The 12763-nt window shown below is 53.2% G+C and overlaps 1 protein-coding gene across 8 annotated transcripts in view; it reads right to left on the bottom strand.

Moving 5' to 3' along the window:
• PAX2 (paired box 2) overlaps positions 1-12763 on the bottom strand; it is a 76645-nt gene that overhangs the window by 36789 nt on the left and 27093 nt on the right. For 4 of the 8 annotated variants that reach the window (XM_058671255.1, XM_004579955.3, XM_058671256.1 and 1 more), the window contains exons 4-6: positions 8027-8112; positions 6464-6583; positions 1224-1292 (exon numbers count right to left, since the gene is read on the bottom strand). In XM_058671255.1, coding sequence (XP_058527238.1) covers positions 1224-1292; positions 6464-6583; positions 8027-8112 — 275 coding nt within the window. The remainder of the gene's footprint in view (positions 1-1223; positions 1293-6463; positions 6584-8026; positions 8113-12763) is intronic. The other 4 variants (XM_004579958.4, XM_058671257.1, XM_012925466.3 and 1 more) reach the window with 1 other exon arrangement.

The following is a 12763-nucleotide window of genomic DNA, read 5'->3' as shown; positions in this document are numbered from 1 at the left end:
TATCTCTCTGGAAGCAGGGGGAGCAATCTCCGCACAGACAGACTAGCAGTAAAGTCTCTTCCTTAAGGCTATTTCCTTTGTCTTTTCAATTGCTTGCACATCCATGTGAGAGAGGGAGAGAGTGTTAAAGAGAGAGGGAGAGGGAGAAATGTTAATTTGTGAATTAATGGCTTTTCTCAGCGGAATTGTAAATTCAAATGTCACCTCACACGGTGACACCACGGCTGGTCTGCTGAAGAAGCAATGATAAGATCCCCCACCTCCCTTGGCGGCGCCCCTCCCTCCCCAAAGATAGCTGTGGAGTGGAACATGCTACTTTTAATTTGCAATAACAACACAACAGAGGTATGCAGTAATGGCTGCCTTCTCCCACCCTCCTCCTGGCTTCCTTCCCCTTAGTCCGGCTGGCTCCCCCATTTCCTCTTTCCCCACCCCCTTCTGAAGTAACTCCTCACCTCACCCTGGGTGACACCCTTCCCCTCCTCACCCCCCCATCAGCCAGTGCCTGATCACATGGGGAGGGGGGTGCCACTGGAATTGACGATGCTGCAACTCTCTCTTCTCCTTCAATAATCAGGGAATTAATGACCCTGAAGTTAAAGTGAGGCTGATACTGAGGCCCTGCCCAGCGTTGGGAAAAAGCCTTCATTGTTTTCAAGCAGGAGGCGGGCAGCAGTGAGGGAGATTCATGGATGGAGATTGAATATGCAATTTTCTTTCACCTTGCCAAGAGCTGCCCCTGGGCTGTGCCTGGCCTAAATTTTTCCTTTTACCATCTCTGCCTTATCCGGCCCTCCCACCTCCCTTCCATTCTTTCCAGAAAATTACCTTCAAAATTGATTTCCACTTTTACAAACAAATATAATGGGAACACAGGAAAAAACTTGGGCCGTGATGAATTAGGGCTGTCAGGTGCTTCCAGGTCTCCTTTGCTTTTGTTTTACTACCCGATCTGTTCTTTGTTTTTCCAAGGGCTGGGAAAAGTGCTCCCCCATCCACAGAGTGCCTGACCCTCTGGGCCACCGGGCGTTTGGTTCCCGGACCCCAGCAGTGGCCTGGCCTCAAGACTCAGTGACAGACTGTTAGGTGCCCAGTGGAAGCCTGAGCCACCTCCTCCTTCTCAGTTCTCTGGCCATTAGGATCCCACCCTCCGAGTGTCCTCACCACCTCCCACCAGGCTGCTTCCCTCGACCCCCACACCATGTTCCCTCTGACCCTCATACCTCTTAAAGTCCAGACCAGATGCAAACCTCCACCTCCTCTAATGTGGGCAGGATCAGTGTATACCTCGACTAGAGCAAATAAGAGACAGACACTGAGAGATCCTAGAAAGCAGGCAGGTAGAAGACCACAGGGCCAGACTCTGAGACGTGTAGACAGGCTATTCATTAAGGGCTCTGAAGCCTTGACTCACTCCCCCTGCACCACCTGAGCAGGCAGGTTTCCTGCTTCCTGAGCCTCAGGCTGCCAACCCCAGAGGCTGACTCAGGAAAGCCCATCCATTTGCCAGCAGAATGTGGGGTAATGTCTAGGCAACCCTTTGGGTTAAACTCTACCTACGCCTATCCACAAGACCCTTGGACACTTAGCATCCCCCTGGCCCAGCTTAGGTCTCTCTGGTGCTGGTAGACACATACATGGTCTCAAGTTGGTACTCTGCAAGCTACACACTTCCCAGAAAACTTCACGCCTTCCCAACGCACGGCATCCTGATTTGCCTTATTCCTCAAGATCTCACAGGAAAACACACACACACACACACACAACCACATAAACTGTGTCCATACAACAAGTACCTATTCCCCAAACCAATCCACTTCCAGGTAGCAGCAGAGGTATTCACAGATGTGGCATGATGGCCCCATGTGAGAAAAGGAAGGAATCTTTATATATATCAGAAAGACCTGTGAAGCATGGAAGAGGTCACGTGGTGGGTAACCGCCGAGCAAGAGAAAGTGGAAATGGACTGACATTCCCCTGATCACATGGAAAAGGCCAGTGACTGCTTCTTCCATGTCCCTGGTCCCATGGGGTTAGTGTACCCCTGCTTCATCTCACACCTGCTATGCTTACAAGGAGCAGCACTGAGGTTGGGGACTGTGCTAAACAGATGGCTTTCTGCCACAACTCTGTTTCCCCTTGAATTGTAAATCTGCCAAACAGGCTTCCTTTCCCATACAAGGTCCCATATTCCAACATGGTGCTGGCTCAACAGTCGACCTCCATCATTCAATACCACCCACTCCATGATCCCTGGGAAGCAGGTGCTTTTATCAACTCCACTTTACAGAGGAGAACTTGGAGCTGATGTAGGTGGTGTGATTTGCCCACAGCCAAACAGCCATGCTGAGTAGCTCCAGGCTGGGTTCTGGGGCTTGCCTGCTGGGTGCTGCAGCCTCCCCTCCTGCTAGGAACCTTTGCAGCCTTCTCTTGTCTCAAGCCAGACTCCTAGGCTTATTTCTGCAGTTTAATCCCCTTGTTTGCTCCAGGTCTAACCTGAACAATGCTTTGGGGGACTTCTAGGAGGGAATGAGGAATTAAACTGCTTCTTCCAATTCTAGCTTCACTCAAAGTAGAGGAAAGCTGTTAAAAGCAGCGTCAGGACCCAGCGACTTGCAGACGGACAACCTGTCCTGCCAACCAATGCACAACTGCACCCACTGGGCACCACTCGGCAGTACAACTGATTGTGCACCTAATTAATGGAATGCAGAACTACGGCCTCCTGCAATGCCATACATCAAGCTCATCTCCCTCACAGATCGACAAACTCACATTACAGGTCTTCATTTGGGATTTTGGACAAGTTAAATTCCTATTCCCTGCTTCCAACAGCACTGTCAGTAGGCAGCCATGTCCTGCGCCCCAGCTCAAAGCCAGGGGGTCAAGGCAAAGGCATCTGCTTTCTCGGACTGACTGAATGCAGACCAGGCAATACCAAGTCTCCATCCTTCCAGCAAAGAAGCCAAGGACTCAGGGGACCTGGTCCAGGATGTGGCTAAGAAGTAAGAGTGGTGGCAGAGTAGGGATGGGACATGTCCCTTTTCAGACTGATGGACAACTTATTTTCCATGTGCTTCACGGTGGAATTGCCTCATCTATCCATAGCCTGTCTCCTTGTTTCAGTTTGCGAGCTTCTGAACTCTTGGGAGTGGGGTCAGGCTTTGGGACCAGCGCATTTGTTAAAGGAAAGTCTGAGCTTTTTCCTACTCCCACGCGCCAGCCCAGGCATGGGAAAGAGGCAGGCATGCTGGCGGTCACAGCCGCCTTTTCCCCCAGTCACAGCTGATCGGCCTTTTACTAATATCCCCGCAGATATGATTGCTGCAGATACTAATAATGCTGCCCATATTCTGAGTGCCACTGCCAATAATGCTCTGGGTATTATCCCTGTGAACACCCATAACTACTGCTGAGATTGTCTCCAGTAATGCCAGCACACTCTACAGCGACTGTCCTCGCAAACGCCCACCACCGTGACATCGTTAGAGCTGAGGAATAGGTCATGCTGTACCCAGAGGCAGGAGCGGGACTTGGGACTCGGAAAAGGCTCCCGGCTTGCCTTCGGGGGCCAGGCTGGGGGGGGGGGTGGGAGTGGTAGTGACATCGCTGGACCTTGCTGGGGGCCAAAGAGGGAAGCCTGGGAGGGTCAACCAGGTCCTCCTGGAAGGAGATGAGAGTCCAATCCCACCCCTGGACAGGCACCTCGCCCCACCCCCCGACACACCCCATCGTCTCTCAAGTCAGTGTTCTCATGGGCCTGCAGCCTGAGCCCAACTGCTGAAGGACACACCTGCGCGTTCATGCCGACCGGGTGGAGAACGCCTCCTGTGACCGACCAGCCTGCCAGCTGCCTTGCTACCTTGGCCTGACTGCAGAGTTGGGCTACATCATCTTGACACATAATTATCTCTCTTATTCTTAATCATCCGAGCTGCTCCCTAATGCAAACTGGGCCTGGCTGCGTCTGAGGCTTCTGGAGTAGGGAAGGGGGAGGGGCAGCTGAGACAGCTCTACCTTTGCTTTCTCCTCGCCTCTCCTTTCCCACCTGGGCCATAAGGATCAAGTTGGGGGAGGCAGGGCAGGGACTTTCCTCAAGGGAAAGGACAGCTCGGTGGGGCCTTGGGGGTTGGGGACCATCAGGGTGAAAGAACCCCTATCTCCAAAAAGGTCCTCTGGTCTTTCCTGCCCCACGGTCAGGCCCAGCAGGTAAGAAGAGGAAACTTCAAGACTTCACACTTCCTACACTGTGCCACCCTCACTGCCACCAGGCTGAAGGCCAAGCTTCCCAAAGTCAGCCTACCCCCCCACCCACCATCTCTTCCTGCCCACACACCCTCAGTGACTTCACCAGCCTCCTGTAAACCAGCTCATGCTCCTGTCCATTCCTGGCCTGCTGTCCCAGAACCTGAAATCATTTACCCAGCCCCACCTCCTATCGCTCCCCTCAGGCCTCTCCTTCCTGCCCAGTCTCCCCCTGCATTCCCTGGCCACGGGGCTTTCTATCAGATCAGAAGGGACTTCATGCCCTCTCCCTCTGCTCAGAGCAGCTCTTCCCTGCAGCAACACACACCTCCCCCCTCCACCCTGCCACTCTGTGTCCCCACAGATATCTGATGGGCCTTTTCACCCCCTGGGCTTGGGTGTTCGACATGCCTCGCTAGAGTATAAGCCACTTCAGGACCAGAATCACATCTTGTTCTGCTCCAGGACCGGAGCACAAGCTCTTTTTTTGATACGCAGGAAGGGTTCACTGACTTCAATGACTTGGAAACAATGAAAGTGACCAAGTGCTTAGAGCTGAGAGCACTATGTTCTGGGCACACTGGGCCTGGCCCTGGATGACTATGGCCTCAGGCCAGGGTGTCCCTGGCCCTGGTGCCTATCTTCATGGCTCACAGGAGCCCAGGCAGCTCAGAGAACACCTAGGCCCAACCCTGGGTCAACAGGGGTCAGAGTGGAGACACTTCCGTGCCCTTCCTAGCCCTGGTCATCCTCGTAGTGAGACACACAGGGGATGCAGCCACAGCAGAAACTCATAGGACTTGGGATAGGTTCTCCCAAAGCACTCAAGGTGCCTAGGAGGATCTTGGCACAGGCACAGGGATGGGAAGCTCCCAAGGAGAATGGGGACTAGGGGTCCTTCACGCAACCCTTCCCCTATTCCCCACCCCCTACCCATCAGGGGCTGCCGCCAAAACAACCACAATGAAATTTAGTGAGTGGCAAAGGCCGTGGAAGCCAAATGGGTTTGGAGATTTTGGAAAGGAGAACTGGAGCCAGACAAGCTGTTTCCCTGTGAAACGAGGCCATTAGGGCTTCTGGAAAGAGGCCAGATCCAGGTCAGGCCTGTACTGCCAGGCCTAGGCATCCCCTAAGTTCCATCTCTGCCGCCAGAGGCCAGGGCACCTTCTTCCCTCCTCTGGGCCTGCACAGACTCTGCTCTGGCCCTGTCTTGTGCACATTACTCCCTGAGTGCTCCCCATCAAGGGCTTGGCACTGCTGGAGATGACCACGTGACTGATTGTCCAAACAGGATGTTTCTGAAAGGAGAGGGAGCTGCTGACTGGCCAAGAACTAGGGACAACAGGCATAAATTGGGATTGTCCCAAGCTAAGTGGGGGAGGTGCTGCCTCTTTATGGTCTGCTTTCCAGGATTCTGTCTGCTTCATGGGAGACACCTTTATAATCCTTCACTCCCTACCCCCTTTAATGCCAGGAGGTTACTACATCCCCAGTGGGGCCAGTGGGAGGACCAGGGCAGGGAGCAGACCTACTTCTGGTTTCATCCAAGGAGAACCAGATGGTCCCCAAGGGACCCCCAGTGTGACAACGTTTGAAAGCACTATGTCCCCAGTTCATTCCCACCAGCCTCTCCCTTTTCTCCTTCCTCCCTCTTCCTTCCCTGCAGCTTAGCAGAGAAGCCAAGCTACAACCCAAGGTACTCGGGAAAATGAGGGGAAGGGCTAGAGGGTCAAGGGGTGTGTCCTCTCCCAGGTGACAGGGCACAGATAACCTCCCCAAGAGGTTTTCACAGCAGAAGGCAGTGTCCACATGTCACAGAAAAAGGTCACTGCAGTTAGCTATAGGTGACATCGTTGTCCCACCTCCCAATAGTTTGGAATCAGCCTTTCTCCCCCAGGTTAACAACCAACTGTCTCTCAGTCTCCAAAGCCTTCCCAAGGAAATGACTCATGCCTGTTGCCCTGGCATCCTCAGGGGTGGCTGAGGTGGGTCTCTGTGGAAAGTGAGGCAGGCAGGGCTGCTGAGCATATGGCGAAGCTGGGAGCCAAACAGCCTCCCTCCCTCTCTCCGCAAACCAGCAGGGCAGTGGAGGGACCCAGTCTTTGCTGCTAAAATTGATCTCACAGCAGAGCAGCTGCAAGGCCAGGCCGAAACCGGAGCCCCAAGTCCAAAGACAAAGCCCGCGAAGTGGAAGCCAAACGTCTTCCCACCTCCCTACCTTCATCACGTTTCCTCTTCTCGCCATTGGAGCGAGGAATCCCCAGGATTCCATTGATAGAGTAGGAGCCCACTGGGTCATTGGAGGCGCTGGAAACGGGAGGGGAGGCCGTGCTGGGAACTGGACAAGAGCAAGGAGGACAGGCCATTAGGGTGCTGCTTGTGATCGGTGGCCAAAGTCCCAGAACTGGGGGTTGTGAAAAGCAGGTGGCTGAGAAGCCCACATGCCCCTTCTCTCTCTGGGGCTGGGGGCACACTCTCCTGACCTTCAGTCCAGCCTGGGATAGGTGGTGACTACTCAGCCCCTGGCCTATTCTGCAGGCCTATGGCTCTCATTGGGGTCCTTGAACTCCTTTTTCTGCAGATGGATGGAGTTGTAGGCCAGGAAGTCCCAAGGCTGAATCAGGATAGAAAACACCTAGCACGCTGCTTTGCAAAGCTCAGCCAATCCGCCCCAGCCACCCCAGCCCAACCTCAGCTCAGTCCCTCAAGATGGGACTTCACCAACCCTGTCCCAGACTTGGACTCTGAGATCTTTCCCTATTCTCTGGGAGACCCAGGTTGGTCCCCACACTCTGGGGAGTGTGCAGTTTTCTCTCCTGGTTGCTGTTGGTCTTGAGATCACTTGAGACATTCCCAAGTCCCCCCTCAGAGCACAGACTGATAAGCACAGAGAGGTATGGCCTGACCTAGCCTTCCCTGCTAATGCAGCCTTGGGAAACGGCTGTTCTTGCCAACCTCAGATGGGTTAAGGCCAACTGTTTCTATTCTTTGTTAATCAAGAGAAGTAGGGACAGTGGCCAAGAGGGTACATCAGGAAAAACTTAGCCCCTCATACCCCAGGTCTCATCTATGGCTACAGCAGCAGCATCAGGACCAGAGGACCAGAGAGAAGACAGTCTGTCTGTGTGTGTTGGGAGGTAGGAGTAGGGAATATTGGCAGGTATTCAGGTAGGCATGAATTGTGTCATGAAAGACCTTGAGCATGGGTCAAGAAATAAGGTAGGAAGAGCAAGAAGGTACAGAGTGGAGGAACAGGAGAGACAGGCCGAGAGAGAACAGGCCAGGGAAGAAAGGGCAAAAGATGGAGGAACTCATCCAAGGCACCTCAAGGAAAGCCAAGTAGAGCAAGGAAAAGGCAGAGCGAGGGAACAGAGAAGGATGGTTTCAAAAATGAAAAAAAAAGAAAAGAAAAGAAAAGATGAAGATGGCAGAGAGGGAAGAAAGAGGGACAGGTGGCGGAAAGGATCAAATGAACACAAAATAAGGGGGTGAACGGGGAGAGGATAGAGATGGGATGAGAAGCATTAAAGGAAACAACTGATTCAGGGAGACTGAGCCAAGGCAGACACGATACACTGACCCTGGCAGGTGGCCCCAGTGGAAGGCAGAGAACAATCCCAGAGAATGAGTTTTGCTCAGGGATCCTTGAGTGCCTCAGAACTCAGGGAGAGCAAGGCTGGGAGGGAACTGGCCAGGTCTCAGATCCCAAACAGGAGGGCAGTTGCCAGCATTCACTGGCTTCCCTATGTGGGGCCCATCCTGCCCCCCCAAGCCCTCTTACCGATGGTGTGGCCAGGGGCAGTCACTCCCGTCCCAGCCCCATCTGGCGTTGGGTGGAAAGGCTGCTGAACTTTGGTCCGGATGATCCTGCAACGGCATCAAATGGGTGTCAGCCACACAGGCCACTCCTGCCCCAGCTCAGCCCAGCCTGCCCAAGCTCCTCCACTTTCATCTCTCCCCTCTGCTGCCTGCACATCTGCCTGCACTTCCTGCCGCAGGCACCACACAGCCCCAGTCTAGTGCAGCTCTGGGCACGGGCACTGTTGCCTCCTGCCCTGCCCTGTGAGTCATCCAACATGCAGCTTAGTTCCTGGAAGGAGGATGGGGACAGCGGACTGAAGGGCCACAGCATCCTTCTGTTATAAAGATATCTTCCTGTCCCACTTTCTCTCCTCCACACATCTGTCTCCATCTGGTACCAGGACCTCCTGGGTTTGGAGGTCATTTTGGAGCTTGTGTTTCTAAGGGACTGCAACATAGGCCTCCAGAGTTGGGGGAGAGAATGGGCCTTCCCCACATCCTCAGCTAAGGGGGACAGAGGTCACCAGGAACCCTTCAGTTCCCAGGATTCCAACACAGCACACAGTCTCTTTGCCGATGTCAACTTTGAACAGCCTCTTCCTAAGCTCACTCACTGCTGTCAGACAAGTCAGCATCCTGTCCTCAACTGGGGGCCCAAGGGCCTACTATCCTGAGATTCTGGCTTGGATCTTAGGTTCTTTAGCAACTTGGTTGGAACATAGGGCTCACCTCCCCGTGCACCTGCAAGTGGCAGTGTGTCAAATCAAAGGTGGGAGGGGCCTACCTTTCAGTGAGACAGGGTCAGAGACAAAAGACCCATCCCAGAGCCAGGATGCAGGCAAACTCCCCACTCCCACCCCCTCTCTAGTCAAATGAGGGACCCTAAGAAGCATTGTGCCCTCCCCACGGAGAGGCACAAGAGCCTCGGTCACTTCGGCCAGCCAGCAGAGTCACCAGCCTGAGCAACTAGGCTCTGGCCAGCTTTTCACAAGCACTGGCCAGCCCCCAGCTCACAGTGGGAGGGAAGACTCGCACCCACAGAAAGCTAAGCAATCTGCGGGGAGCAGGCAGGTGGCACCCGGAGATGTAGAAGAGGAGCCACGCCCCTTCACTGGTAGAGGAATGGTGAAGAGGAGGTGAAGCTTGGTGGAGATCATTGGAGCAGCAAGGGCTGAAACTGGTAGGAATGGCACTGCCTGGTTTTGACTATGAAGTCCAGCCAGCCTTGGGCTTTTCTCGCAACTTCTCTAGGCCACAATTTCTTCAGCCAAATAAGAAAGAGGTTGGATCACCACAGAATCTCTAGTCTTTTTTTCTCAGTTAAAATAATAGTAATAATAATATAATTTGGAAATGAACAAAGGGGAGGGAGTTCTATAACCAGGTGCTGAAGGAAGTGGAAACAAGACGTGGCAGCCAAGTGCACAGGGCGCTCAGGGGTTAATGCCTGGACCAGTCAGCCAGGAACAGTGGGCTGCAGATGGCATGAGGAGGAAATAAGGCTGAAAACACGATGTGATCATGATCATGGCTATTTTCCACTTATTGAGCATTTATTAAATACTGATATTATATACAGCTTATATGACTTACATACACTCTGTTAATTCTCACAATAACCTACTCAGTAGATACTATCAGCCTCATTTTGCAGATTGGAAACCAAAGTGGCTCACTGAGGAGCACACAGCCAGTGAGGGCAGAGTTGGGATTCAGGCCTCACAGTCTATGCTTTCTGCTACTTTGTCTTCCTCCCCTCAGAGTGTAGGAACCAGGCTCCCAAGGTCTCAGCTATGGGCTGTTCCTAACTGAGCAGACACATGGACAAGTGGGTCTCAGGGGATGGGAGCTCAGGAAAGAAAAGGGAGAATATGTAAGACATCATGGAGGAAAAAGGGCCAGGAACTGGAGTCAACCATGGTTCTAAAAACCCCAGTTCTGGGGGACAGGAAGTCTGGTGGTACGGGCCACTGTCAAGAACACGAATGCAGGGGCCACTGCCTGCAGTGCCAGCATTCCAGGTGAATGCCAGTTTGAGTCCTGGCTGTTCCCCTTCTGATCCAGCTCCCTGCTAATGGCTAGGGAAAGCAATGGAAGATGACTCAAATGCTTGGGTTCCTGCACCCATTTGGGAGACTCAGATGGTGTTCCTGGCTCCTGGCCTTTGCTCTAGTCATTGTGGCCATTTGTGAAGTGAACCAGCAGGTACAAGATTCTGCCTGTGTGTGTTTGTGTAACTATGCCTTTCAAATAAATGACTCTTTGGAAAGAACAAAGAGCAGGGGTGCAGGGAGTGACTGGTTTGTGGGATGCTGGTACTGTGGGTCCTGGATGTAAAGCTGTGGAAGTGCCAGGACAGTCTCCAAGGGAACATGCCCAGACATAAGCTAACCTGAGAAAGATTTAGGAGGATGTGAGAAAGTCAAGGGAAAGAGTGTTGGAAGATGTGGATGCAGGCAGAACCTCCATCAGGCTTTTACACCTGAGTCAGCAGAGAACACAGCAACTGTGGTGCCCACAGCAACACAAAGACCGAAGGGAAGTGGGGATACAAGAGATTAGAAGAATTGGGTGGTCATTAGTGACCTTGGGGAGAACAGTCTCAGCAAAGCAACTGGAGCAGGAACCAGACAGAATGAGGTTAGCTGGAGAGCAGGGAAGGGAGAGCGGCAGTAAAAGCTGCTTTCACCAGTCTGTAGGAGAGCAAAGGAGAGACCTTGTGGAAGGCAGGGGATGGACTGGCAGCAGAGCAGACAACTTGCAGGGTAGAAAAGATCTGGGAAGTTGGTAGGCTGAAGATGAAGAAAGAGAGAAGTGAGAGAGGCTCCTGTTTTCCTAGTAATGAGTGCCGGGCAAAGGGGCAGAGGGCAGAGGGCATAGGGCAGAGGGCAGAGGGATCAGCCAAGATGGCCTGATTCCAGGTGACCAAAACCTCCAGAAGCAGTCTTCACTTATCTGTAAAGTGGAAAATAAGGTTATCTCCCCAAGCTGGGAGATGGATTTGGGGCACAGTTACATGTCACAGACAGGACAATAGCTGAGGACAGTATAGACTCATCTACAAGAAAAGTCTGGAAGGCTACTGAGAGATTCAGAACAGCTGCTGCTAATTCACTGCAGCAAAAGCTTCACTGGGCCTGGAGTGGCTCTGGCTTGGGGGCTGCTGGGCCGGGGACTCAGGCAGCCCCAAGACTGGGGCTGGGGGAGACAGATAACCATTCAGATCCAGTAATTGAGCCAAGAAGCTCCTGTCTAGTTACTGAAGCCTCTGACCCCTGGGGCACTGGTTGCAGGAGGTGATGGGAAATCACTATGTCCTGGCAGCACGTGGTGGTGCAGGGGAGAGCAGCTGGGCAGGACACCTGCTGCCAGCTCCTCATGCTCCTGATGGCTGTCCACAACCTGGGCAGTGAGCACTTGCCAGTCCCCAGACCCAACCAGGGGAGAATTTACAAATTGAGAATGTGGAAACCTGATGTCATCCAGTGCCCTCTTGCACCCCATGCACCCTGATAATTCAAGGGAATAACTCTGGAGGCCTAAGGATGACATAAAGCAGTTGTTCAGGGTGACAGCCTGGCACTCCTTCCTCTGTGTTCCTCCTCCTCCTCCGGGACCTTTTTACTCTCAGCCACACAAACTAGCCAGGCACTTCTCTATCCTCCAGGGCCCAAGCAGATTTAGCCTGGAAGTCAAGTTGCCAGACTCAGAACCTCGCAGGGTGGGACTCTAGTGGGTGCAACTCTGGCATCTGTGAGGTATCAGCTCCCATCCCCATGGACAGGCTGCTCTGCAAGGCTCCCCACTCCCTCTTCTCCTGTGTCCTTCTTCACAGGATGCTGGCTCCCCGACCATCTTAGGAGAGAAGCACAAGGACTTCCAGGCACTCGGAGACTCCCACACTCACAAGTGAGGCAGAGGAAATATGGATTTGAGATCTAGGCTCAGTCTACCCAAGTGAGAATCCCAGCCCCATTACTTATTGCCTGGGAAACTCCTGGTAGGTTCTTCCATCGAATGTAAGATAAGCTCACCCTATTCTACATTGGACTATAGTGAGAAGTAAATGGGACATGCCATGGGTGAGCTCACTGGCTGGTTGGCTGGCTCAACACAAGCTGGCTACAGTAATCCTAACAACCAGTTGTACTACTCCCATGGGTGACCCCTAGGTCTGGCTGCTTTCACTTTAGGACCCTGGGCTAGCTCCCTCTAGCCCCCAGCCTAGTCAATGGGAGTGCTATGGAGACCCTGAGAAGACAGGGAACAGCAGCAGCAGGGGTTACAATGTGACCCAGAAAGAGGTGGCATCAGCAAGACTCTGGAAGACAGACTGGGGGCTGGATCAAACCCTGCCTGAGGGCCTTGGGAAGGCTCCACAGAGAACCAGATTGCTGCCAGGGTTTTGTGGCAGAGCTGTAGCCAAAGGATGACCAGGCAGGTAGTGAGGTCACTCCCTTTTTGGTTGAACTCTCAGAAAGCCTCAAGCTCCTTCCACTTGGACAGAACTAGTCTAAGGGGCCCTGAGCAAGGAGCAAGGTGCTGGCAGAGTTTCTTCCCACACTCTGTTCAACTCAGAGGAAAGACAGGCAGGCACGCTCCACCTGCTCAGAAGGCATCAGAAGACCTCAGCTCTCACCCAGTCCCTCTCCCTTTTCCTCCTGCTTCCTTCAGTCCCTGCTTCATGCTGCTTCCCCATCATGGTCTCCCCCTCTCT

This window comes from Ochotona princeps, chromosome 13 (genome assembly GCF_030435755.1).
Source record: "Ochotona princeps isolate mOchPri1 chromosome 13, mOchPri1.hap1, whole genome shotgun sequence".
Lineage (NCBI taxonomy): Eukaryota > Metazoa > Chordata > Mammalia > Lagomorpha > Ochotonidae > Ochotona > Ochotona princeps.
The sequence above is the reverse complement of the archived record's forward strand: the minus strand, read 5'-3'. Positions and strand labels throughout refer to the sequence as shown.